This window comes from Leopardus geoffroyi, chromosome B3 (assembly GCF_018350155.1).
Source record: "Leopardus geoffroyi isolate Oge1 chromosome B3, O.geoffroyi_Oge1_pat1.0, whole genome shotgun sequence".
Classification (NCBI taxonomy): Eukaryota; Metazoa; Chordata; class Mammalia; order Carnivora; family Felidae; genus Leopardus; species Leopardus geoffroyi.
In genome coordinates this window covers 137,937,280-137,964,366 of record NC_059337.1, presented here as the reverse complement: position 1 = coordinate 137,964,366, position 27,087 = coordinate 137,937,280, and the positions used below count along the sequence as shown (strand labels likewise).

At 46.1% G+C, this 27,087-nt stretch overlaps 1 protein-coding gene across 6 annotated transcripts in view; it reads left to right on the top strand.

Moving 5' to 3' along the window:
- DICER1 (dicer 1, ribonuclease III) overlaps positions 1-25,192 on the top strand; it is a 74,053-nt gene extending 48,861 nt beyond the window's left edge. For 2 of the 6 annotated variants that reach the window (XM_045451969.1, XM_045451968.1), the window contains exons 16-29: positions 450-589; positions 2,560-2,739; positions 2,944-3,157; positions 3,360-3,513; positions 4,929-5,111; positions 5,395-5,500; positions 5,914-6,089; positions 7,045-7,828; positions 11,235-11,390; positions 14,459-15,347; positions 17,136-17,404; positions 19,824-19,986; positions 20,079-20,154; positions 20,542-25,192. In XM_045451969.1, the coding sequence (XP_045307925.1) occupies positions 450-589; positions 2,560-2,739; positions 2,944-3,157; positions 3,360-3,513; positions 4,929-5,111; positions 5,395-5,500; positions 5,914-6,089; positions 7,045-7,828; positions 11,235-11,390; positions 14,459-15,347; positions 17,136-17,404; positions 19,824-19,986; positions 20,079-20,154; positions 20,542-20,707 (3,656 nt within the window). In that variant the 3' untranslated portion in view covers positions 20,708-25,192. Of the gene's footprint in view, positions 1-449; positions 590-2,559; positions 2,740-2,943; positions 3,158-3,359; positions 3,514-4,928; positions 5,112-5,394; positions 5,501-5,913; positions 6,090-7,044; positions 7,829-11,234; positions 11,391-12,160; positions 12,510-14,458; positions 15,348-17,135; positions 17,405-19,823; positions 19,987-20,078; positions 20,155-20,541 lie in introns of those variants that run through there. The other 4 variants (XM_045451970.1, XM_045451971.1, XM_045451972.1 and 1 more) reach the window with 4 other exon arrangements.
- The last annotated feature ends 1,895 nt before the right edge of the window (positions 25,193-27,087 follow it).

Sequence of the window (27,087 nt, the reverse complement as noted above, 5' to 3'; positions counted from 1 at the left end):
GTGCTGTTTCTCTGTTCAGACATCATTTAAAAACACTTTTTTTTTTTTAATTGAAATGTAGTTAACACACGATGTTACATCAGTTTCTGGCGTAGGATATGGTGGTTCCCCAAGTCTGGACGTTATGCTGTGCCCCCCGCAAGTGTAGCTGCCATCTGTCACCATACAATGCTATTCCAGCACCTTGCGCTATACTCCCTGTGCTGTGCCTCGTTTAGACGTTATTTCTGCATCTTGGAGCAGAGTTTGTAATCCTCACGTTGACTATATGAGCGCCAAAATAGCCTCCCTGAAGCATCACGTCCGATTACGCTGTGCTATTAAAGCAAAGCTGCTTTAGTTTTCACCCCCCTTCCCGTTGCTTTCTAATATCGTGCCGCTCCGGATTATTTACTTATTAGAGAGGCAAAATCCGGATTGTTTATGTTAATTCTTGGTACATTTCCTAGGTGAACTGGATGACCATTTGATGCCAGTTGGGAAAGAGACGGTTAAATATGAAGAAGAGCTTGATTTACATGACGAAGAAGAGACCAGCGTTCCAGGAAGACCAGGTTCCACAAAGCGAAGACAGTGCTACCCAAAGGCAGTTAGTATCGGTTAGAACTGCATATGAATCTTGCCTTTCTGACTTTATTTCCTGCTACCCCAAATCTGCATTCCCCTGCTTGGCTTCCCAGGCCTTGTAATTCGGCCCGCTTGGGACCTCGGCTCGCTTCCTCCCATCACAGCTTCTGCCAGATCAGCCAGCCCCTCCTCGTTCCCGGGTGCGCTCTGTGCTCTTTCCCACTTAGGACATTGCTTTTGTATTTCTCCTCAAAGGAGTTTGGCCTCATTTGTCAAATTCTATCCAGAATGAGTTCATTACCTTTAGAGAGGTGTTTTTTGTTTCATTCCCTTTAGCGGGAAGACGTTGGCCTCATTTGCGTTCGGGACTAAGACAAGAGAGGATTTGCACGGTAAGATAGGCAGGTGGAAGGGTGCCCACTCAAGGTGTGGGCGCACAAGGATTTGTCGGGAGCCAGGATGTGGCCCGCCTGCGGTCAAAGCCAGTTCCACCAGCGTGCCGCGTCTGGCTAACTCTGTGGCATCCTGGCAGGATTCATGTGCTAAGACGTCCCTGAGTCTGACTTCCGGGCAGAGCCATACTGGACTGAAGGTCTTATTGAAAAAATACTTGTTAGGATTTTTCCCCCATAAGAATTACAAACAGGGGCGCCTGGGTGGCTCAGTCAGTTGAGCGTCCAACTTCGGCTCAGGTCATGATCTCACGGTTCGTGGGTTCGAGCCCCGTGTCGGGCTCTGTGCTGACAGCTCGGAGCCTGGAGCCTGCTTGGGATTCTGTGTCTCCCTCTCTGTCTGCCCCTCCCCCGCTCACGCTCTGTCTCTTTCACTCTCAGAAATAAACATAAAAAAAAAAAAAAAAGAATTGCAAACAAAAGCAAAATTTTGCTGTGTATTTTTCATCCTAGCCTAGAAGTATGGTTCTTCTGTTTTGTTTTTGCAGCGCTGTTGAGCATTTTACTTTTTAGACGGTTTTCACTCAGCCGAGCATTTTCAAGATTCAAAATCATGTCAGTTGTTTAAAAATTATGAATATTAACCCGTCCCCTGAAATGCTTGTTTCCCTCAGTTTTCCTCAAGGGCTTGCTTCTCTGTCTTCCTACTCGACATTTACCCCGGAGACCACTGGGCTTGTTTCCTGTGACAAAGGTCGTCAGTCATAATAAGTTTTAATCAATAGATACGTTCTGGATTATCTGGCATTCTGATAACCCTGTCTCCTCACCAGTATTTCTGTGCCTTTTAACTACAGATGCAATTTATGCCCCTGAGCCTCAGAAACTTCACGACTCTGTTGCGTAGGGTCGTGTGACTATTGAGAGCTTGGAAACAGTCTCAGGCCCGTTAAACTGCAGTTTACTCCTATAACTGCATAGCCATTAAAAATGATACAGGTTTGTATTGACCAAGAAAGATGTTCTCGTTGTAGGAATTGGAGATAAAAGAAATAAGGTGACGACAGTCTTTATTGTGTCATTCCATGGGTGATGAAGCACACGTGTGTGTGTATGTTGATCCACATTTGCACACAGGAAAACATCTGGAAGACGATGCAGTCTGTCAAAAAGTTAATAGTAGAGGCGATATCTGAGCAATACAGTTACGTGGGACTTGTAACATTTTGCATGTTTTCTGATATTCTGCAGTGAGTAAAGACTAAAAGCCCCAAGGAAGAGTTCTCTGATCAAAAGAAAGAGCTGAAATGAAGAGTGTTTCTAAGAAAATGCCCTACAGGGTTTGGTCGTTTTTATAAAGTTTTGGTGTTAGAGTCAGCAGTGCATTATGAGGGAGGTGACCGTGGGCCACCAGAGCCCAGGCCTGAGCAGCGCTGGCTGTCCCCCAGAGTTAAGGAATGAGGCCTCCTGCCCTGGGTGTTTGCTTCCCTTTTTCTCATCAGCTTTTAGGAAAGCTGCAAGTAAATTTGTTTGTTTGTTTGTTGGCCAGTGTCTGGACAAGAGGCTGTCACACTTGCTTAAGTTTTCTTTCTAATTTTAGATTCCGGAATGTTTGAGGGATAGCTATCCCAAACCCGATCAGCCCTGTTACCTGTATGTGATAGGAATGGTTCTGACGACACCCTTACCTGATGAACTCAACTTCAGAAGGCGGAAGCTCTATCCCCCTGAGGATACCACGAGATGCTTTGGAATACTGACGGCCAAACCCATACCTCAGGTAGACAGTTCTTTAGGACTGCTATCGATAAGAGGGAATGGCTAAAGCTATCTCTCGTTACCTCAGAATGTTTGCTACTTAAAAGTCAAGGTGTCCCCTCTGTTCCCCGGATTGACAGCGTCGTTCCCCCTCTGAAATGAAATATTTGTGATGGAATAAAATACCTGTTAACTCTGGGGATGCTTGATTTTTCTTTTTGCTAAGATCCCGCACTTTCCTGTGTACACGCGCTCCGGAGAGGTTACCATATCCATTGAGTTGAAGAAGTCTGGTTTCACGTTGTCTCTCCAAATGCTTGAGTTGATCACAAGACTTCACCAGTATATATTCTCTCATATTCTTCGGCTTGAAAAACCTGCACTAGAATTTAAACCCACAGACGCTGATTCAGCATACTGTGTTCTACCTCTTAACGTTGGTAAGAAGGGCCCAGACTCTGACGTGTTGGCCGATACTAGCTGGAAAAGGGAAGCTTGTGTAACGTTAGTTTATGGTGGCCGCTAGAGAAATCTCTTACTAGAGACCACTCCAAATTAGACACCTACTCGAATACGTAGCTTAAGTAAGAATCCCACCCGTATTCTATTTTAACGAGCTAAAGAGTCTTTTCCTTCCCTAAGTGAATGACTCCAGCACTTTGGACATTGACTTTAAATTCATGGAAGATATTGAGAAATCTGAAGCTCGCATAGGCATTCCCAGCACAAAGTATTCAAAAGAAACACCCTTTGTTTTTAAGTTAGAAGATTACCAGGACGCAGTCATCATTCCGAGGTGAGTATCTAAGCGGAGTGCCACGCGGGGGTGGCACTTTGTTTCGGGAGAGTCGCTCCCTTGAGTGGAAACCCAGGGGGGCCGTGGCGTTGATGCATCTCCTGGGAAGCGTAGGTGTCTCTTCCTGGTGGTGCCTGTTCTCCCTAGCTGACTTCCTTTTGTGAGAAACCACACCTCGAACGCTGTGGGGTGGAGGGGTTTGATTTTGTGAAGTTCAGATCATCTACACGCTGTTGAAAGGCTTTCTTAAAATCGTCTTTTTTTTTTTTTTTTTTTTTCCAGTTTATTTCTTAGAGAACGAGGGGAAGGAGAGAGTGAGGGGAGGGAGAGAGGGAGGAAGGGAGGGAGAATCCCAGGCAGGCTCCGAGCTGTCGGCGCGGAGTCCAACCCAGAGCTCAGACCCGTGAACCGTGAGATCATGACCTGAGCTGAAGTCGGATGCTTACTGACTGAGCCACCCGGGCACCCCAAAATCTTCCTTGTTTTAATCCCCAAAGTCTTAAAGAATTTGATTGTAAACAATAGCTTCTTAAACTTCTTATAGGGAATAATGGTATTAAGTGCAATGAAGTAGTAAATCAGGATGCTTTTTTTCTTATTTTGTAAGAATTTAGGGGATAGTTTTTGAGCAATAAATTTAAACATAGGAACCTTTCATAAAATTAGAGTACTGGCTGTAATTCGATCTTTCCTGATTTCTGTTTTTTCTTCTTTGCAACTTAAAATCATATTTAAAAACTTTTTTGACTTTATTATTATTCATTTTTGAGAGACAGAGACAGAGTGCTAGCTAGCAGGGGATGGGCAGAGAGAGAGGGAGACACAGAATCCGAAGCAGGCTCCAGGCTCCGAGCTGTCAGCACAGAGCCCGACGCGGGGCTGGAACCCACAAACCGTAAGCTCATGACCTGAGCTGAAGTCCGACGCTCAACCGGCTGAGCCACCCAGGCACCCCTTAAAGTCCTGTTTTAAATGTTAGCTGTCATCAGACTGTTAATACCATGAGTGGTGCCTTCATGCATTTATGTGGCAGGCACCTTTCATGTTTAGCATGTTTGTAATGCAAAGTGCTTGCTCACTCAGTTGGTAGGATATTGAAAGTGCTCTGCCCCGTATATATTAGTGAAACTAAGAGAGATTTAAAGGTGCCATGTAGCTTTCATGTGTTAATCAGAGTGATCAGAGATCTTTAGAATGAGGTTAACCGTAACGTAGGGCGGAATGGAGAAGCGATTTTTACTTAATATAAACATAATTTTCATCTTACACCCACTTGAAATATATTATTTGGAATTGAACTGTTCATCAACGCTATTTGTTTTTAACCTTTGAACTTTAAAATCATAATTTGCATTTTCATATTAAAAACACGCGTTGAGAATAGTTGTCTCAAATGTATTGCTTTTCTTTTTTAGATACCGTAATTTTGATCAGCCTCATCGATTTTATGTAGCTGATGTATACACTGATCTTACCCCACTGAGTAAATTTCCTTCCCCCGAGTATGAAACCTTTGCAGAATATTATAAAACAAAGTATAACCTTGATCTGACCAATCTCAACCAGCCACTGCTGGATGTGGACCACACATCTTCGAGGTAAGGGGTTTCAGAGATGGCATTTGACTGTCACCTGAGGCACTATTTGCAGAGGTCGGCAGACAACCATAGGGGGTCACTGTCCCACTGCCTGCCTGTCAACTCTGAAACCGGGAGATTCTTTGCACAGAGAACTGCCCAGGGTGGGGTCCAGGAGTCCTCGGTTTAAATGAGCTCTTCAGGTGATTTGTAGGCGCACTGAGCTAGAGAACCCCTGTGAAGGGTCGGGTTGTGGGGGGGATACTTCTTTTTGTTTGATAAAAATATTTTGAAATTCTTACAGACTTAATCTTTTGACACCTCGCCATTTGAATCAGAAGGGGAAAGCCCTTCCTCTAAGCAGTGCTGAGAAGAGAAAAGCCAAGTGGGAAAGTCTGCAGAATAAACAGGTAATGTGTTCACTATTACGCTAGCATCATTTACTATTTTGAAACGTTAGGTTTGACTTCTTTATCAGCAGGTTGAACTGAGTGACTTAGGAAGTTTTTGGAAGATCCCCAACACTTAGGCTTTGTCATGTTTTAGCTGATACCGTGTGTGAACCTGTATGTGAAGGGCTTTTCGGAAATATGATGGGTTTCCTGTGATACTTGGTCCATTGGCAAAATTCGATTCGTCCTTATAAATCCTAGATTAAATCCTATGCAGCCTTAAGCCTTCAGCCTTAAAGGGATTGTTTTTAGAAGTAAGACTTTATTAACATCCATGATTTTTGTCTTTATCCGTTAGTGAAATTGGTCTTTAATTTTTTATTCTTTTGTGTGTCTGCTTTATGTTTGTCCACATTTTTGCTTATTCAAAGATCCTGGTTCCAGAGCTCTGTGCTATACATCCGATTCCAGCATCACTGTGGAGAAAAGCAGTCTGTCTCCCTAGCATACTCTACCGCCTTCACTGCCTTCTGACCGCAGAGGAGCTAAGAGCCCAGACGGCCAGCGATGCTGGCGTGGGAGTCCGATCACTTCCCGTGGATTTTAGGTATGCCTGTGCTGTCAGCCAGAAGGAGCGCGGGGTTACGGAAGCCTGTTTGCAAAAGAACTGAATTAAGTTCCGATTTTAATTTTATATAAAACAGTTCTTAAAAACTTAAAAAGAAAGCACGGATGTCTCCTACGTGAAATAAATGCCTCCTTTGATGCCTACATTCTTGTGAAGTTGCACAGGGAGAAGGGGGTCGTTCCTCCTTCCGTGATGGCGGTCAGAGCAAAAACGGAAACAGTTCTTTGTTGCCCTGTTGACATTGGAAGACCACTTCCTCTTCTGTAAAATCAAGTCTGTATTAGATGGCAGTTGCCTCAAGATGTTCTTTGTCTTTTTCTCTTCCCGCTAGGAAAGTTTCCGCGTTCTAAGGAAATTATTGGCTTAACCACTCAGATTAATTTCGGTTACCCAATTGTGGAGACCACAGTGGTTCCAGGGATTAAGGAGTCTTAAAACAGGATAGTAGTAGTCACAGCTGCATTTGCTGAGTACTTACCTCGGCGTCAAACACTGGTTCGGATGCCGTGGCCTGTCTTGGGTCATTTAATCACTAGGACAGCCCTATGGGGTAGGAGTGGTCAGCCCTCTTCCGAGTGTGGGAAGCCGGGGCGCAGAGAGGTTCCGTAAATCACAAGCTCATTAGCCGGAGGGCCTGGGATCCCAGCCCAGACGGTGGCTCCGGGTCCCGTTGCCAACCCCGCGCGTCGCCCCCACCCTGCGCTTGCTGTCGAGCGGCGGATTAAAGCGGTGCAGGGAGCCACGTCCCGCTGCCTGACATACTCGGGGCAGAATTCCGATATGGTGATTTCTGCCTCGGAGACTTGTTTCTCCTCTAAAGTGGGAGCTCGTTTGGAGGGATCGTTATTTTACTTATTTATGTCGTTGACGTTGTTCTTGCTCTGAACCTCGCCCTTTTGAAGGGTCTGACAAAGTCATAAAAATGTCTTTGCAGATACCCCAACCTAGACTTCGGGTGGAAGAAATCTATTGACAGCAAATCCTTCATCTCAATTGCTAGCTCCTCTTGGGCTGAAAACGATAATTACTGTAAGCACAGCACAATTGTAGTCCCTGAAAATGCTGCACGTCAAGGTGCTATTAGAACCTCCTCTCTAGAAAATCACGACCAAATGTCTGTGAACTGCAGAACGCTCTTCGGTGAGTCACCCGGTAAGCTCCAGATCGAAGCTTCAACAGATCTCACGGCGACCAACGGTCTTTCGTACAATAAAAACCTTGCCAATGGCAGTTGCGATTTAGCTAACAGGGACTTTTGCCAAGGAAATCAGCTGAGTTACTACAAGCAGGAAATACCTGTACAACCAACTACCTCATATCCCATTCAGAATTTATACAGTTACGAGAACCAGCCCAAGCCCAGCGATGAATGTACTCTCCTGAGTAACAAATACCTTGATGGAAATGCTAACACATCTACCTCAGATGGAAGTCCCGCAGCGGCCACGACGCCCGGTACTAACGAAGCTGTTCCCGCGCCCCGGGACGGGAGGGCTTCTGCGCAGAGCCCTTGTCCCGGCTACTCCTCGAGGACTCTTGGCCCGAACCCTGGACTCATTCTGCAGGCTTTGACCCTTTCAAATGCTAGCGATGGGTTTAACCTGGAGCGGCTTGAAATGCTTGGTGACTCCTTTCTAAAGCATGCCATCACCACGTACCTGTTTTGCACTTACCCCGACGCGCACGAGGGCCGCCTTTCCTATATGAGAAGCAAAAAGGTAAGAAATACTGTGTTTCTCACTCAGAGTAAGCGTTCAGCGTGCCTAGGACGTGGGGTCACGCGCCCGCTGGTTTCAGAGGACGAGGGATCGCTCAGACGGGAGGCTGCCTTTCCCTGATGAAGCCCCCAAGGTTTGGGGCGTCAGCTGATCTGTGTGTGCCTTGTGGATGGATGGAAATTCAGCTCTGATGGGACCGTTTGCGAGAATACGTGTGCTCGCTGGGTCCCCAGGGGGTGTGAAGAGGTACGAGGCGTGGTTGTTTGGGGGGGAGGGTGCTCGCGCTTTAATTTCAGTGGAGAGAAAAGTTTATCTGGGAGAATGCCGTCTTGGCACACAAGGCATCCGGACCTGGAGAAAACACAGGTCTTGCGCGGAGGAGCTCGTCTTCAGGGTTTTTGGAGAGTGAGGAAGGGAGGGGAGCTCAGTGACTCCCCAGCATAAAGGGGGTGACGCCTGAGCTCCAAGCACGCAGGAGACCGAGAGCCCAGAGGAAGAGTGTGACCCCATGCCAGCGGGAATTAAGATTTCAGGAAGGGAAGCGGCGAAGGTAAAATGTTTAAACGATGATAAAAGAGTTGTCACAGGGCAACACGTCCGTGCTTGACGTGTAACTTACAAAGCTGCTCGTTGCCCCGGATGCTCAGAGAGAAGGACCGTCGCTGGGAGGAGAAGGCGTTCGTGGAGGAGGTGCACTGGCACCTAGTGTGTAAACAGTGAACAGACGGCAGGGCGCGTCGGCAGCACTCAGTGACCCAACTGTGGCAGCAGGCAGAGGACAGGGTAAAAGGGCAGGTGTGGGAAGCTCTGTCGTGGAAGATGTTCAAGGCTGGGCCCAGGAGTTTGCGCGTGTTTGGGATGTCGGGGGCACTTTTCGCGTCAGGGACTCTTACCGTCCTGGAAGCGCTGCTTGTACGTGATCGCTCTGGTAGCAGAGTGCGGCCTGAGTCCAAGCGCAAAGCCAGACCGAGCGGGGCGATCGGCTGGGCTTTTGCAGAGTGTAAGCAGGCAGAGTAGGGGATGGTTCTCGAGTTCCAGCAGTGAGGACAGGACCGAGGCGAGTAGTAGTTCGGGGGGAATGAGAGTTGAAGCTCACACTTTCTAAGCGTTTCCTCCAGCCAGACGCTACTTTTGCAGCCTTATGTGTTGTATCAGTCGCCTAATTAAATTCTGCATACTTTTATTACATTAAAAAAAAATGTTTAATGTTTATTTATTATTGAGAAACAGAGATAGAGCACGAGCAGGGGAGGGGCAGACAGAAGGGGAGACACAGAATCCGAAGCAGGCTCCGGGCTGCGAGCTGTCGGCACAGAGCCCGACGTGGGGCTCGAACCTACAAACTGCGAGATCATGACCTGAGCCGAAGTCGGAAGCTCGACCGACGGAGCCACCCAGGCGCCCCACTTTTATTACATTTTTTAGATTTTGTGTATAATTGTATACACTTTTATTATCCCTCTTCTGTAGACGAGGATTCTGAGGCAGGAGGTGTTAGCTTGCCCCAGGGTCACGTGGCAAGTACGTGGCGGAGCCCAGACAGTGTGGCTTCAGAGACGGTGCTCTTCACTGTCACACTCCCCTACCTCCGATGTCACTCTGTAACACCGGACACTACACTGAGCATTTTACAGACCTCCTTTACTCTTCTCACTGAGCCCCTGGGGGCTGGATAACACGCCCCCATTTTGCAGGTGGGGAGACTCCTGCCTGGGGAGGTTGCTTTTGGTTGGCGTCAGGTTACTTAACTTACCAGTCGGGAGGGCGTCGGAAGCGAGAACCCGTTCCTTCCACCGCCCTTCTCACTGCCCCTCCATGTGATTGGGGGGCAGAGAGAGCCGTGATGCCGGGGTGCCCTTGTGTAGGCTGGGGCCGTGGCGGCGCTCTTGGTGGGAGGAGCACAAATGGAGGAATCGGGGTGAGGATTAGGGTTTTCGTGGAAAATGAAGTGAAACGTTGGGATCGTTGAGAATTTAGGACTGAACTATGGCTTGGGCGAATAGTCTTCATGAGAGTGATAATCAAAGCTGTCAGAACAAATGGGGTCACCAAGAAGGTGGTTGTAGGAACAAAACATCAGAGGCTGAGAATCAGCATAAAGCGATAGCACATGTACTCTGTTAGGTAAGGAAGAAATCAGCATATGTTTCCGAAATAGCATCTCTACGTCTGCCCGGACAGCTTTGGCTCCTTGCTTCCAGTAGAGATCATCGTTATTCCCTCAGCCCGGTCTGGTGTCCTGACCAGGCCTGAGCCCCTCGCCGGTCTTCGCGCGGACTCCACGCACGCACCCCCGCTGTTGTTCCTCTCTCACGGCCCTCCCCCCGCTTGTCGAATGGCCTCTAGTTCTTTCTTCCTGTTCCGTCCTGCCACCCGTGCCGTCTGAGTGGATGGGATCGCCGTCTTCGTCCTCCTGTTGCCGGCTGTGATGCTGTGATTCTCCGACTCTGGAAAAGGATACTAGCGTTTATCAGAGCCCTTACGTTTCTGACAGCATGCCTCACGTAGTGAGTGTCACCTGCAGACACCGGTCCCCCCCCCCCCCCCCAGCTGTGTCGCCTGCAGGGACTAGCAGTCCCTCAGTTTTCTGACTGTTCTCTCAGGGATGTGGGTACCTGTTCAGTGGTCCCGAGTTCCCCAGAGAAAGGGCTCGTGAAGTACTTACGTAGAAAGGAACCTGGTTTATAGAAAATGCATATGGCGTGGACCGTTCTAGATCCTTGTTTCCAGGTTTTTACTAGACGTTTCTAGGTAGAAATGTTAACAAGTGAGTGAGTTAGAGAGGACATGGGGTCTGTAGGAAAAACACAGCACAGGGCAAACAATGAAGCTGTTTTATTGATGTGAATAAACGTGGAGTTACTACCTTTTGCTGTGTTTTAAAATGATTGAACAAAAATGTCATTTGTGGCTTAGGAGTATAAAATGATTTTAGCTTCATTTACTCAGTGCCAGTTTCCACTTACATAGCTAGAGTCTGTGGCATTTCCCCCCATTTATTTCATTACGAATATTGTGACACCTTCGATGCTTTACAGGGATTCTTTTCTATTCTGATAGTGCCAGTTGGCAGTTTGCATTTGATATCATCAGGTTGTGGTTTTTTTTTTGAAGTTTGAAATTGTGTGAATTGTTTGTTCTGACTTTATAGGGAATTTGCGTATTCGTTTTTTCTGAACTGCGTTTTTATATCCAGAAGTATTCATCTAACGACACTAAAGGTTGTAGAATACACGGGCACGTAAAATTTCTTACCGTGAATAAGCAGAAAACCTGTACGTTCTTTATAATTGATGACCAGTTGTGGTGATACGAACATTTAACTAAAAATGTGTTTATTCGCCTGGTGTGAACTCCAGCAGTGGGCATTTATGGATAAGTGTCTGACACGTTTTTTCTGCTAAAGGTCAGCAACTGTAATCTGTATCGGCTTGGAAAAAAGAAGGGACTGCCCAGCCGCATGGTGGTGTCCATATTTGATCCCCCTGTGAATTGGCTTCCTCCTGGTTATGTAGTAAACCAAGACAAAAGTAATACAGATAAATGGGAAAAAGATGAAATGGTAAGTTTTTGGTAACTGGAAGGACTTCTACCTTGGTGAACGGGGAGAATTTTGTTCTCTTAATTTTTTGTTTCTTTTCCGTGGCATATTTGTAATAGAGTAGGAATTTGATGTGTTAATTTCTCTAAGGAGACTGTCTCTTCATTGAATTCAGAAACAGTGTTTGATATTTTTGAGGGGGGGGGACAATTCTATCATCTTCCTTTTCCAGAGGTATATGATATTGTGACTCTGAAAAAGAAGAAAACAAAACTCCATAATATTTCACTTTGTTACCCTGTATTACAATTGAGGACAGACCCTTAGCTCTGTTCCATAAAATGACTTTTCAGTGGTCTGTGATCTCCTATCTATGAAGTCATTAATTTCAGTAAAGCTTTGCTTTGTAGTTCAGGGATTGCTCAGTGAGGACTAGGCCTTCTCTAGTGAACTAAAAAAAAAAAAAAAAAAGATCCTAAAGGTTGTAGTTTTTTGGAAACAGTTTAAATTTTGCCAGGGACTTGAGACGACCAAGTATTTGCTGCAGCGGCTTCATTTTGTCTCGTCTTGAAGGCCACCAGAGGGCACCTCGGAGGGCTCGTGAGCCGGCAGAGCGGTCAGTCCCTCCCCGTGGTGGGCGGCTGGGGAACGAGAGCACCTCTTCCAAAGTCAAAGGCGATCTCTCTGGCACTTTGCTTTCTTGAACGTTTATTTTGCATTAATGAGAAACTAGATCGTTGTTACTTCATTTTTCCTCCAGGCCAACGCTGAGAATACTGTTTCTTTCACAGATTATGCCTCCTAAATATGTGCTCTCCACGTCTTCTTTCTGACACGCGCGTCCCGGTTCCTGGGCTCAAATATTTCCAGGCCTGATGCTCTGCGACCCTGTTTTGATTTTTCTCTCTTCATTGAGTATATTTTTAACTCGTGCAGTATTTGAGATGATTTCAGTGTCTTCCAGAAATTGACCTCCTCTGGAGAAAAGCATCAGAATATTTTAATGCAAGTTGGGTTAGAAAAATTATATTCGTTCCTGATTTAGAAATGGGTGGAACCTTAGAGGAAAATATGTAGATTTTGAGAACTTTAGAGAAAATATTGCATATCTATGAAAAACATTCCAGTGATAATTATTCTGCCTTGTAAGTAGTTTCATAATATAATCGGCTCTTTAAAAAAAATTAGCATCAAGGTGACATTGACAAGTCCTTTTGATTAAAACAAAATTTGTTTTAAGTTAGAACAGACATTTCTTATTTTCCTTAACATTTCTGATGACCTGGCACCGTGACTTTTGGAATATATTAAAGATCCTGTTCGTATTTTCACTTAGTAATTTATGCTTACTGAAACAGACACAGGAGAGCGTGTGCATTCCTGCTTCACCCGCCTCGCTCCTCCCCACGTAGGTTTAAGAGAAACCTTTGCATGCGAGTGCAGAAGGTAATAACTCAGGTAGAAAGTTGACTTGGACTGGAAGCGAAAAGAGTTTTATGCTGGCATTTTTCTGAAGAGCCTGAAGTGTTCTTATTTAGGGAGGTCGGGCCCCGCTGTTTCGCAGATGGAGAAACTGAAACCCAGAGGCATTAAAGAACTTTGCTTTATTTGTGATAAAACCCAGTCTTTGGGGTCGGTGTGTGTATATTGCCAATTTCAGACTATAGGAGCATCTTACTGAAGATATACGAAGATTCTATTTAATGAAACCTTTTTTCACTCTGATTTTTTGTTTTAATGGCAGTTTGCCTTTTTTAGTGCAAGGACCAAACAGTAGTCAAAACAGCTCATGTTACCTCGAAGAGTACAGGGCTTTTTGCAGGAAGTAGTTCCTAGAGGTCTGCCACTATAGTTTTTTCTCATATTCTTCCGTAATCTTGAAAACGTTTTATAAACTTTTCTTATTAAAAAAAAAAAAATTCAGGCATGTTGTTGTAGATACATACATATCTACATTGGCTCACTACTCGTCTTTATTTTCAAACAACTACACTGTCCCTTTTGAGTCCGACTTAAAATGAAATATTTGCAGTATTTAAAAAATACTTGACAAGGTTTGAAAACTTTTGTCAGGAGATCTCTGGAAAGTTGTTGCTATCAAAATTGAAGCAAACTCTCCTGCCTTTCGCCCCAAAGGAAAGGAAAGTCTTTTTATTTTATTTTTTTTATTTCTTGCGCAACAGAAATTTGGCATCTCTTAGCATTGCAAAAAAGTTACATCATTACTGAATCCTAGCCCATTATTAAGGTTGTCATTCACAAATAAGCTTTTGCCAAAGAAATTGGAATTAGCAAAGATCTTCTGACAGAAATTGGATTGTTGTGTTTCATGTTAGTCTAAATTTTCTTCTGTTTTTGTCAGTTATGCTATAATCTGTTCCTCTGATTACTGTAGCACGGTGGAGGGGAAAAGCATAATTTCCCAAGTTCGTAGCTTAGTTCAGTGATCACTTTTAGTTTTCAAGCAGAGCAATCTAGTTTTACATTATAGCAAATGTACTTTGATTTGCAGTGGAAGGCGGGGACAGAACTTTCCCATGAACCCCTATTGCCCATTTTTAATATTCTACAGATTTTTAAAGCAGTTGATCTTTTTTTCATGTATTTATACTCTTCATTGCACAGATAATGCTTTCTCTGCATCTGGACTTTGATTTTATTAATTTGAAAATCTTTTCGAAACATTTTAAAACTTTGTCAGCAAAATTGAAGACCTCTGTGATCGGCATGTGAGTGCTTTTATTGTGTGTCTGCTGGAGTAAGCCTCCTTAGCTGCAGTCGTGCCTCGCGGACATTAATTTTAACTTTATATCCATGTACAGAAATCCTTAACTTAAAGCTTCATACTGGCTAAAGGTCATTTTATAACTTAGAAAATGAACATTCAAAGAACATGTTTTACTTTGTTTATATGATTAAATAACTTATTTTATGTTAATTGAAAACAAATGGCCGTGATTTTAAAGTTGCCTTTTAGTATTTGTGGTTGTCATTTGAAATTATCCACAACCCTTGCTTTTATTGAGTTTCAAACCCTTTTAAAAACAGCAGCTATGTCTCCCCTCCTTCCCCATTCCCCGTCGTTTCAGACAAAAGACTGCATGTTGGCTAATGGCAAACTGGACCAGGACTTTGAGGAGGACGACGAGGAGGGGGAGGATCTGACGTGGAAGGTTCCAAAGGAGGACGCCGACGACGAAGATGATTTCCTGGAGTATGATCAGGAACATATCAAATTCATAGATAACATGCTAATGGGATCAGGAGCTTTCGTAAAGAAAATTTCTCTTTCTCCTCTCTCAGCCACTGATTCTGCATACGAATGGAAAATGCCCAAAAAATCCTCCTTGGGTAGCATGCCATTCTCCTCAGATTTCGAGGACTTCGACTATAGCTCTTGGGATGCCATGTGCTACCTGGATCCCAGCAAAGCCGTCGAAGAGGATGACTTTGTGGTGGGCTTCTGGAATCCGTCGGAAGAGAACTGTGGTGTCGACACCGGGAAACAGTCCATCTCTTACGACTTGCACACCGAGCAGTGCATCGCGGACAAAAGCATAGCCGACTGTGTGGAGGCCCTGCTGGGCTGCTATTTGACCAGCTGCGGGGAGAGGGCTGCCCAGCTGTTCCTCTGCTCCTTGGGGCTCAAGGTGCTCCCGGTAATTAAAAGGACCGATCGGGAAAAGGCCGTGTGCCCCGCCAGGGAGAATTTCAACAGCCAACAAAAGGCCCTTTCAGGGAGCCGGGCCGCCGCCTCGGTGGCCGGCCCGCGCTCCTCCGTCCTCAAAGACTTGGAGTACGGTTGTTTGAAGATTCCACCACGATGCATGTTTGACCATCCGGACGCAGATAAAACACTGAATCACCTGATATCGGGTTTTGAGAATTTTGAGAAGAAAATCAACTACAGGTTCAAGAACAAGGCTTACCTTCTGCAAGCTTTTACACATGCCTCCTACCACTACAATACTATCACTGGTAAGAAGCCCCAGCCCGCACTCCGTTTCTCTGAAACGGCCACCTTGCGTTAACTGCGTTACTTGGGCCCCGTTAGAGAAAAGCATCCTACGCATGTACAGGCTTGGTGCTTAACGTGCACGGTGGAGGGAGGGAGGGAGCAAGAGAAAAACGAAGGCGGCTTTATTTTCCTCTGCTTTCTGGGAGCCCTGCGCCTTATCCTTGGCAGCTGGCGGCCTGGCCCTCCTTACGCACTCGCGTAGACGTGCGCACAGGGGAGTTTGAGCCTTCGTATTCTGTTGTGTTTTTCCCATTTGAATCTTCCCCCGGTGGCTCTCTGCGGCCTGTTCAGTGCTGGTTTTGGTTCTTGATTCATTCATACATTCTGGATAAACTGTCACATCTTTTTACGGTTCTTCCTGAACGGAAAGGCCCCTCCCTTTCTTAAGGTCCCTTTGGATCTAAAGATGAGCCGATGAAAAGGAACTTCTTCGGGGAGGGCATCATTGCCCTTGCTCTGGCTCTCGCTGCCATCTCCCACTCGGCACTGCGCTGCACCCCAGGTTTTCCTCTTCCATTTAGTAGGCGCCCGGGCCATCAGATTAGAAGGGAGATTAGGTGCCTGGAACTGCTGTCAGCTTCGGCTTGGGAAAAGCCTGTGTACTTTTTTCTGTATTCCAGTAGTAAGTGCTTGAGTCTGGAATCCCAGAGCAGAGTAGAGGGTCTGTATTAAGGAAAACAATAAAGGTTAAGATGATCAGAAAAGTGCAAAGCCAAAAAGTAAAAACCGATCTGGCCCTGAACCGGAAGGACCGACAGCACGGAGGGCTGTTTCTCTTTGTGCAGAAGCCGATGGTCCCTCCTGCCCTCTGCGGAGCGAGGGGCCCTGCCTCGGAGCTCCAGGTGTCCGGGACGCGCTGCCCCATCTGTCCCTGCCCCAGCCTCCTGACCCATCCCGGCGCGGGTCCTGCTGGGCATGGTGAGGAGATAGGGGTGCCGGCCCCAGGCTGGGGGCCTTCTCCGGTGTGGGCAGCTGATCTGTGGTGCCTGGGGTCTTTGCACACGGCCTCAACTCTCCTTTCTCCGGCCCCTTGTTCGGGTCAAACTCCGCAGTTCTTGCGCAGGCAGAGAAGGGGGTTTTCTAGTATACTGGCTGGCCTCCCAGGTGGCTGTTGTGACCCAGGAGTGGAGAGGCAGGGCGGCCGAGTACACACTCCGGAGTGGGGCCAGAGCGCGGGGTGCGCAGGCAAAGAGCACACTGTGTGAGAGTTACACGGGGGCAGAGCGCAGGGTTCGGGGTTGCACGGGCTCAGAGCGTGGGGAACACGGGGTGCGCGGGGATCAGCGCCGGGTGCGCGGGGTCGGGGGGTGGGGGGAGAATAGGCGGGACAGAGGGGTGCGTGGGGCAGGGCACGACTGGCCCCAGACCGGCGCGGGAGTGAGGCTGCCGCCGCTTCGGTGGCGCTCAGCACCCGCCTGGCCAGCCCTTCGCCCCCGGGGTGGGGGTGGGGGGCCGCCCTGCTGGGGCCCCCTGGCCAGTGTGGGTCCCCTCGCGCAGCACTCTTTGGGCCACCGTAGGCTTTTAGGACCCCCAGTTTATAGATATGAAATACGCTTTCTTGGCCAGATTGAATTGTCAGAGGCTTTAGTTAGTGTGGCACGTCACACGGCTTGTCACTGGAGCGGGTGCATGAACTTCGCCCGAAGCCCGCCAGGCCCGGCTGCGGTGGGTTTGGGGCCCCGCGCGCGTGCTGCGGGTTACCGTGCGGGAAGGCTCGAGCTGACGGCTGCGCCCTGGGCCGCCCGCAGATTGTTACCAGCGCCTGGAGTTCCTGGGAGATGCGATTTTGGACTACCTCATAACCAAGCACCTTTACGAAGACCCGCGGCAGCACTCCCCGGGCGTCCTGACCGACCTGCGGTCCGCGCTGGTCAACAACACCATCTTCGCGTCGCTGGCGGTCAAGTACGACTACCACAAGTACTTCAAAGCCGTCTCCCCCGAGCTCTTCCACGTCATCGACGACTTCGTGCAGTTCCAGCTGGAGAAGAACGAGATGCAGGGCATGGACTCGGAGGTGAGTGAGGCGCCGCCGGCAGCCAGCCCGCCGCGGGGCGCTCCCGTCTCCGGACGGAGGTGACAGCCGCGCGCGCTCCCGTCGGCCCTTTACCCTTGACCGCGCCCGCGGGGCCGCGCGTGGACCTTCGGGGGAGGGAAGCGGCCGGGGCCTGGGGCCGGGCCGGATCGGGCCACCCCGGCTTCCCCTGCCCGAAGCCAGCGTGAACCTTAGGGCTTGTGCGGTTTATTCTGCCTTTGCTTGTTCGAAGGGGTCAGAAAGGTTCGCTGATGCTTTGTCAGGTAAGCGTCACAAACGTGAGTCTGTTCTGCTGCTGCTGCTGCTTGAAAATAGGAGAACTCACTTAAAAACCAGCCTTCTGAGATTTTAGCCGGTGGCATTTGAGAGGCTTCTGGCCTGAGTTCAGCCCGAGGTTCTTCCGTGATGGAGCTCATTTTAATGTGTTCCGGGCTGTTTTGAAGTTTTGTAGCAAAGGATCTCACTTCCATCTTTCCCCTCTCTGATCCTTCGCTGCCATCCTTCTGCAGGCCTGTGTGTACCCGGGAGAGCACTCTCGGGTCCTGTTCTGCACGTCCTGATTCCTTTGTTTCTCTTACTTTTGTAGATTTCTTGTAAGGAGGCAGGAAATGTGTGCGGCATTCTGGTGGCCGTTTTAATTGTTCCTTCGGTGATCTGCACCTTCCCTTCTTTTAATTGCCCCAAACCTTGGCTGGGGAGCAGTGCGTTTCCTTTGACTTGCTGTGAAAGGAATCGGAGGTGTGGCCGCAAGGGAAGTGTCAGACCCTGTAAACACTACAGAGCGCGTGCCGGAGGGGAATCCACGCTCCCCGGCGGGTACTCGCCCAGGGTGAATGGTCCGAGTTGGAGCACAGCTAGCAGTGGGACCAGGACTTAGGACCAGCTCCTGTGTTCTCAGTAGGACTTCTGGTCTCGTTCTTCAGAAGCGTTTAAGCTTAGAATTTGAGGCACTAGCCAAACTCGGACTTCAGCCGTTTTTGATGACAGTGGGCCACGCCGGTTCTGTTGTGTCCCCTCTTTTCCTGACCTTTGTTTACATAAACGTATGTATCAGGAGTCATAAAAAGTGATTAGAAATGTCAGTGGTCTGGCTTTTCTGACTTCCTGTTGGATCTTAAAGTCTCTCCACCTCTCCAGGCCTCGGTTTCTTCTTTTGTGAAAGGAGAGAATTAAACTCAGTAAGTTTTAAAATTCCTTTCTACCTCAAAACCATGATGTACCAACAGTAAGTATCTTGTTTTCCCAAGAGTCAGCATTACAAGTGGTTTATGTAGAGCTCTGTGTGGCTAAACAGTCCATCTAGAAATTTAAAAAAAACCTCACCTCTTTTTGTTTCTCACAAGTAATTTGTGTTTATTTTATAAAATACAAATAAGCAAAAGGAAGATTAAAGTTACGCAAATATGCTGCCTAGAAATAACCAGAATTAACGGTCTGTGATGTTTTATTGCTAATGCATATAAACATAAACATACATGAAATATAAAGTGCCGTTATATTATGCATAGTATACCACAATGTGTTTTTTTCACTTAATGTATTGAGGACACCTTTCCACGTATCCAGTGGCATTACAACTTACAGTAGCTGCACAGTAGTCAATATAGCTCTAATGGAATGTATTTAAACAGTCCGTTGTGCCTAGATATTTAAGTTGTTTTTACTTAGGGCTTTTAATAAACATACGTGTGGCAAATATATCCAGTACCTTTTCAGATAAATTCCTAGAGATGGAATTCCTGTTCAAAGAATTTTGAACTTTTAAAAGGCATTAGTATATTCATAATTTTTCATTACATTAATTTGAATACGTGTCAGGTACTCTTAATAGGCAGTGTGTACTAAGGGGTTTAATAAAAAGGGAGCTTGGAGAAATCTGTCTTCTAGTAGAATTTCCCTGGCAAAAAGTGGTAACTTCTACTCCCCAAAGTAACTTACACAACCCTTGCCCGTGCTGTACGGATTAGTATTCTGCCTAATCCTTGCCAAGCCGCTAGGGGGTAGAAATGTTTTAAGATGAAGTTCTTTGATGAAGAGTGGATTTGAAAATTTTTTTCATACGTTCATTAACTATTTCTAATTTTGTGTTAAAGTTGATTTTGTTTTCATTTAGAAGTACTCTCTTTTCCCTTTGCTGAGTATAGAATAATACTGAATGGGGAAGGGAGTTGTTTTTGTTTTTGTTTTTTTCTTTGAGAAGTTGGAAAAATCGTTTTTTTAGGTAAGATAATGTTTATGAAGAACCTGTTACAGTGTAGTAGGTGGTTGCCCCAAATGGTTGGTGGTGTTACCCTTGTTAAAGATACAGTAAGAGTCCTTGCTGAGAAAAGAAACGCACTTCTGTGGAACGCCTTTAAAGATGGTCTTTTTGCTTACACATCACTTTTCTCTGTGTAAATAGCTCAGGAGGTCTGAGGAGGACGAAGAGAAAGAAGAGGATATTGAAGTTCCAAAGGCCATGGGGGACATTTTCGAGTCACTTGCTGGTGCCATTTACATGGATAGTGGGATGTCCCTGGAGATGGTCTGGCAGGTGTACTATCCTATGATGCGGCCGCTGATAGGTACCGTTCGCTCCCCTTGGAAAGAAACAAAATCATCCTTAAAAAAGAATGACAAGGATATCACGCACGCTGTTCTTTCGTTTTGATTACAGAAAAATTTTCGGCAAATGTGCCCCGCTCCCCTGTGCGAGAATTGCTTGAAATGGAACCAGAAACTGCCAAATTTAGGTAAGGCAGAACGTGCATGGAAAAAATTAAGTTGCTTGAAAACGAGGGTCGGGGGGGGGGGGGGGGCGGGGGGAGTTGTCAGAGATGTCATAAACTAATGATTCTGAAAAATGTTTACACTGGGGCATGCGCTCTGCACTTTATATTTGTAGTCTGATTGACTTTCCCTTTTGCTTTCATAGAGTAACGCCGCGTTAAAAGCGAGACGCAGCCCCGTCTGTCGGGGTACGCGCCCCCGTGCGCTGCACGTTTCCTTGTGTGCTGTCGGCTTGCACACCCCCCCCCCCCCCCCCCCCCCCCCCCCGCCGCGAGTGCGTGCTCAGCGCTGATTGACAATCATAATAAATAGTTCTGACTTCTGATACAAGCTGTTTGGTTTCTTCGCAGCCCGGCTGAGAGAACGTACGACGGCAAGGTCAGAGTCACGGTGGAAGTGGTGGGGAAGGGGAAATTTAAAGGCGTCGGCCGAAGCTACAGGATTGCCAAGTCCGCGGCAGCAAGAAGAGCCCTCCGCAGCCTCAAAGCCAATCAACCTCAGGTTCCCAACAGCTGAAGCCCCTTTTTAAAGTGAAAAACACAAAAAAAGCAGAATTAAGGGGAAAACCATTGAAATTGACAAGGGTGATTTCAAGTCAGTAGTGAGTGGAATGAATCGAAGGCAGAATTTAAAGGTTGTTTGATAACAAGCTAGATTACAGAATAAAACATTTAACATATGTATAAAAATTTTGGAGCTAACTGTAGTTTTAGTTTTTTGCGCAAACACAATCTCGTCTTCTTTCCTCACTTCCGCTTTGTTCAGATCACAAGAGTGCTTTAATGATGACATTTGGCAAGTGTTCAAGATAATTATCGGCAGTTCTCTTTTTGTTTGGGGTTTTTGTTTTTGTTTTTGCGTTAACCTGGTTTCATTTCTGTCAGCTTCGCTTAGTGGTAGGAGGCCAAGGAGCTTTACAGCGGAGACGGCCCCTGGACTCCGTGGGGCGTCCTCCCCTCCTCAGCATGGGCGCCGGCACGGGTCCCCCGGTGGCCCACGCGCCCAGGAGAATGGTGCGGTTTGCCAGAGAAGAGTGCCCGCACCGTCCTTTCTTTCCATGCCCTGTCATGTAAGACGATGTCTCCCGGTCGCCGTTGCACTTAATATATAGTAAGGGACAGATTTTTCATTAACGTTGGCTGGCACGTTGGTGAATCAAATTTTCGTTTTCTCATGCCACGTAGTCTTGCGTAGAAAAAGGTTCTCGCCTTAAAAGTAAAGCCCTCATGGATGTCCTTTTGATTTCCGATCCTTTTGGAACAAACTATTTTACATTCCCTTCACTTTATGATGCATTTAAGATGTCGAGACCGTGTGATGCTTGCAACTCACTAGTGTGGTTGTGACTTATGACAGGATTCTATTAGCGTTTCTGTCGTATGTGTCCTGAAGGCATCTTGAAAACCAGAATAGATACGTAGTCTCTGGATTTTTTCTCAGCACCGTAATAAAAAGGATCTTTGGCTAAATACCCAGTTTTACTAAAAACCTCCTGCTAGGTAGCTCCACTGATGGAAATTGTGGCAAACAGTTTTGCCCCGTAGGCTGTTGCTCTAACAAGATAACCTTTAGACATATCACACCTAAAATATGCTGCAGATTTTATAAGTGATTGGTTACTTATTTAAAGAAGCAAAACAAAGCACCTTTACCGTTAGTCTCTTCTCACGTCAGTGTCTTACTGTACTTTTCGCAGTGTTGCATGCAGATCTCACCCACCAAAGCCGTGCTGTTAATGCCATGGAAGTGTAACGTTTGTGACAAACTGCCGTAATTTTGATACATCTGTGATTTAGGTCATTGATTTAGATAAACTCATTCTTTCCATCTTTGGAAAAGGAAAAAAAAAGAAAAAAAAAAACATTTTTAGGCATTTGCCGAAGTTTCTTTAATTAGACCTGTAGGCACTCTTCACTTAAATACCTCAGTTTTTCTTTTCTTTTGCATGCATTTTTCCCGTGTTTGGTGCTATGTTTATGTATTATGCTTGAAATTTTAATTTTTTTTTTTTTTTTTTTTTTTTTGCACTGTAACTATAATACCTCTTAATTTACCTTTTGAAAAGCTGCGGGTCAGTCCTGCACTCCCACCGACACACCAGTAGAGGTTTGCTGCAATTTGCTCTGTTAATTATGCTTGAAGTTTAAGAAAGCCGAGCAGAGGTGTCTAATGTTTTCCAGCACATCATCCTGAACTTGATGCTTCGTGTAATGCTGCGTTTTTGTTTTCAAATACACTCAGATACTGTATTTCTTGCTTTATCTGCACCACCCACCCACCCCCCAGAGAAACACCTCTCTCTGCACGCGTGCGCAGGGAAAACGGTCAGCTCCACTTTCTAAGGAGACCTGAGTTGGAGGGGGATGTTAAGCTTCTCCAATGTTATTCGTTGTCTCCGGTCTTAAATTTCAATTGCGATCTGAATTATTCAGTGTGTCTTTGAGCAAATTGATTTGGGTAGACTCCTTTTGAAAACACTTCTTTCCGATTTGGAACCTTCGCTTCCTATTCGGTTTTTTAAAATAAAACCTCAGTGTCAGATCTCCTAGCAAGTGAAAACCAAGCAACTCTTGAATTATATTAACTGTAAACGTGTATAACTGACAAGTAAGGCTGGATGTGAATTGTACTTGTGAGGGTGATTTTGTGATAACGTTCTATCACAAATCTCTTCTTAATTTATAAACTACCTGATGCCGGGAGCCCAGGGCTTTGCATTGCGTCTAATGCACTAATCCCAGCGTTAAGGGATTCTCTTGCCTCCTGGCACCAAAACCAGATTGTTTCACAGTTACAATTCCCGTTGGGAGAAAAATGCCTCAATATATTTTGTAACCTTAAGAAGAGTATTTTTTGTTAAAACTAAAAAGTTCAGACTCGGATATGATTAGGTCATACATTCTCAGGGGTTCAAATTTCCTGCTACCATTCAAAATGTTTTCTCAACAGCAACCTTTCGCTATTCCATTTTTCTGTTGTTGGAGACAGATAGCTAATTTTGATCTGTGACTCACACTCGGACGGATTCTGTGATCCCCTGGTTTACGAAGTCAAAAAATAAAAACTCGAGTTAGACAAATGAGATGGGTTACGAACGCTTTCGTGCTGCTGATTTTTAATGCTGTAAAGTCCACCCCCCCGACCCCTAGTTTAGCTTGTTGAAATGTTTTGCATCCATCGATTAAGGAGGAAAATCACTCTTCTGTCGCCCCACTTGCCACCCGCGTGTGTCATCCCTTTGTTCCTGTGATTGCACTGTGAGAGCGAATGTAACGGAAGCCCCGTGAGCCGAGGGCACCGGGGGGGGGGGGGGGGACGCCACGGGCACATGTGTGTGCGGGGCAGGGCGGGGGGTCGGGGGGTGTCCTGAAGAAGCAGCTGCAGAAGCTCCTTCCGATGATTGTGTGGAGGTTAGTGGGGACGAACCTTCGTTGTACAGATTTTTCCTTTCTCTCGTGATCTCCTTTCCACGGTCCTAACTATGCTGCGTTTTGTAATAGCTTTGTCCCCCCTCCATTCTGTTCGTGTAGCACAGAGAAGCCTTGCACTTGGTACCATGCTTTACCTCATTTCAAGGAAAATCTGCTTCACGGAGAGGAAAAAAAAAAAAATGTGGTTTGGCCTCGCTGCTGTTTTGATTTGCCGGATTTGAAAAAGATGATTATAATGCCTGCAATGTGTCATATACTCGCACAACTTCAATAGGTCATTTTTTTTTTTTTTTTTTTTTTGTCTGTGGCATTTCTTACTGTTTGTGTATGACAAAGATCTGTTCACTGAACTCTTAAGTATGTTTTAAACGTATTTGTTACTCTTTTTTTTTTTTTTTTTCGGTTTTCCTTTAACGTCATGTGAAGTGATGAAATCTAGAATGACCTCTAACCCTCCTGTAATTATCTCTTAAAAATACTAATATTTTAACATTCTTAATAATAGCTGGCCCTCAGAGAGATTCAGACTGCCCTGCCTAAAGAGCAAGAGACTTGAGGCCGCTTTACTTCTGTGGGTTCAGTTCCCAGATGCGACCGCTCACCCAGCAGTGGGCTCTTTGCCATCCTTCTCCCCCGGGGTGCTCTGCGGGGACTGCGGGGTGCAGAGAAGAGTCGAAACCCAGACCGACCACGGTTCGTTCCGTCTTCAGGCCCGGTTGATTTCAAACCTTCTACCTTCCTCTGCTAGGGTACCGAATCCTTTCACACAAAATTAAGCCACCAACCTGAGACCCTGGATACCTTTATTTAAGCTGCATCTGAAATTAATGTCGGAGCCCTCAACCCAGCCCGTGCTCTCTGCGGAAGAGAGACTCGTGTCGCATCCATCAACCTGTACGGTCGTTTTGATTGCATTTGAATAGGTCTATTTTTTCAGCCACTGATTACTTTTCGGGAATTCAGTTCTTTCCAAATAAATTTCTTTATTTTATATTGTACATGAGAAGCTTCTAAGATATGTTTCAGACCAAGAATATTAAAGTGATCTTTTAACAGTTGTTGGAGACCCTGGTGGCAATATCACGGGAATTTACATCGAGACTGTTGTATTCTCCACTCGCAGTGAAAATGGTCTTTCAGAACTAACTTGTAAATATATTTTAGTCATTGATTGATTGGTCTTTTTTTTTTTTCCCCCCCTAGTCCATTTTCATTTGGACGTCAACCACAGACACTTTAAATCCTACAGAGGCACTCAGAATTCACTGCATCAGGGTTACGTAGCAAAAATGCAAAGGTGAACCCCAAGTAGAATCTCTGGCTTTTTCTGCTGTAAATAGAGTGAAGGAAAATGACTAAAATCGAGAAAAACTAACGTGATTTGATTGACAATACCATATTCACCATCACATGCTGCAGCTGTTTTTAAGGAACATGATGTCATTCATTCATACGGTCACCATGCTGCAGAAATAACGCAGTGCACCTTATGGGTCCCAGTTCCCTTTAGTTGTTTCCTTTGGTAATAATTGTAGCAGCGTCAATCTCCAATAAAGTTATGGTCTCTTCATTTTGTGTCCTTCTTTCTTTTTCTTTTCTCGTTTTGATTCGTTTTGATTCGGTTCAAGCGGGTGATAACACTTAAAATCGTTGTAGCAAAAAGGACCCGTGAAGTGTGTTAATTCCCTGGTCCTATGAAAATGCACATTTTCACAAGATGAAAGGCCTGTCTCCTGAGCTCTGCTTCACGCTGACTTGTGGGGTGGCATAGTAACAATTGTCTTTTGCTTTTCGAGATCTAAATCCTAACCAGTGTGTTTTTCTGAAATTCTGCCACATTGAATGTGTTCCGAGTCCTGGGTTATCATGTGATACATTTGCCACGTTCCTTAAGTGAATTTGATTATTCTGAAACCAAGTGGTTCAGCTTCTCTGTCTTTAGAACGTACTCCTGATATTTATTGTTGGCTGTGCAAGAATTCTGTGATTCCAAGATTTGACCCGATCTTTTTGTAACTCGGTAAACTAAGGACTACTAGAAATGATTTGGCTCTAGGAACAAGACGGTAAGTATAAGTTTCTCAGAACGAGAAAAAAAAAAATCTTAGTTTTCCTTTGTGAAAAGCTGAATCCCTAACTTTTCCCTTCCTTCCACCTTCTCTAAACGAAAGGAGAAAAAGCCTGTGTATTTTCATTCTGAGGAGTTTGGTTAAGGGCCACGTGCGTGTGCGTGCCGGTGTCACGGCCCAGAAATCACTGGCTAGTTCAGGCCGAGCATCGGTCCGGTCCCACCGCCCCTTCCTGCCACCGTGACCCTGCCCTCCCCGGCTTGCAACAGAGAACACAGCCGGGCCGAGCATATCGGTTTGCAGGTCGTGATGTGCGTGAAAAGAATCCAGATGGAAGTGAAATTTTTTCTTTCTGCGGATCCATTGGCATAACATGACGCGTGCTTTAGATGGGCCGGCGGATGCCGGTTCACAGCCCGCTGGGTTGTAAACAGACTTGTCCTTGCAAGAACGCCAGGAGCAAGGGAGGTGCACTCACGGTAGAGGTGCGGGCCAAGAGCTCGCTTTCTAAGCTGCCTGCAAGGCAATGCGGGAACGACCCTTCGATCTTTTTCTTTCTTCTTTTTGTGGCAAATCACGCATAAAACTTTCCCGTTTTTGCCATTGTTCGGTGTACAACCCGCTGTCGTACAGCCGTCACCACCATCCATCTCCAGAACTTTTCTTCATCCCACACTGGAACTTTGTATCCGTGAAACACTAACTTCCCTTCCCCTCCTTCCCCCAGCCCCTGGCATCCCCCATTCTACTTTCAGTCTCTGGATTTGACTCTTCTCCTGTGAGTAGAATCAGACAGCATTTGCCCTTTGGCATCTGACTTCATTCCATTCAGCATAAGGTCCTTAAGGTCCATCCGTGTTGGAGCAGGTTCAGAACTCCCTTCCTTTTTAAGGCTGCATAGTATTCCATTCTGTATATTAACACCGCGTTTTGCTTACCCATTCATCTGCCGATGGGCGTCTGGGTTGCCTCCGCCATTCAGCTGTTGTGAATAATGGTGCTTTGGTACTGGTGCCCACACGCCCTGCATTCCTGCTTTCCGGTTCTTCGGCGTGTACACCCAGACGTGGGATTGCTAGCTCATAACAGTAATTCCGTGTTTAATTTTTTGAGAGACTGCCTTACCGTTTTCCACCGCAGCTGCCCCGTTTCACATTCTCCTCAGCAGTGCATCAGGGTTCCGGTTTCTCCACATCTTCACCAGCACTTGCTTTCAGGGTTTTTTTGTTTCTTTGGTTGGTTGGTGGTTTTATAACACCTGTGCTAACGGCTATGAGGTGGCGTCTCATAGTATTGATTTGCGGTTCCCTGATTATTAGTGCTGTTGAGCATCTGTTCGTGTGCTTGCTGACCATTTGTTTTAACTGCTTTGGAGAAATGTCTGTTCAGGTTCTTG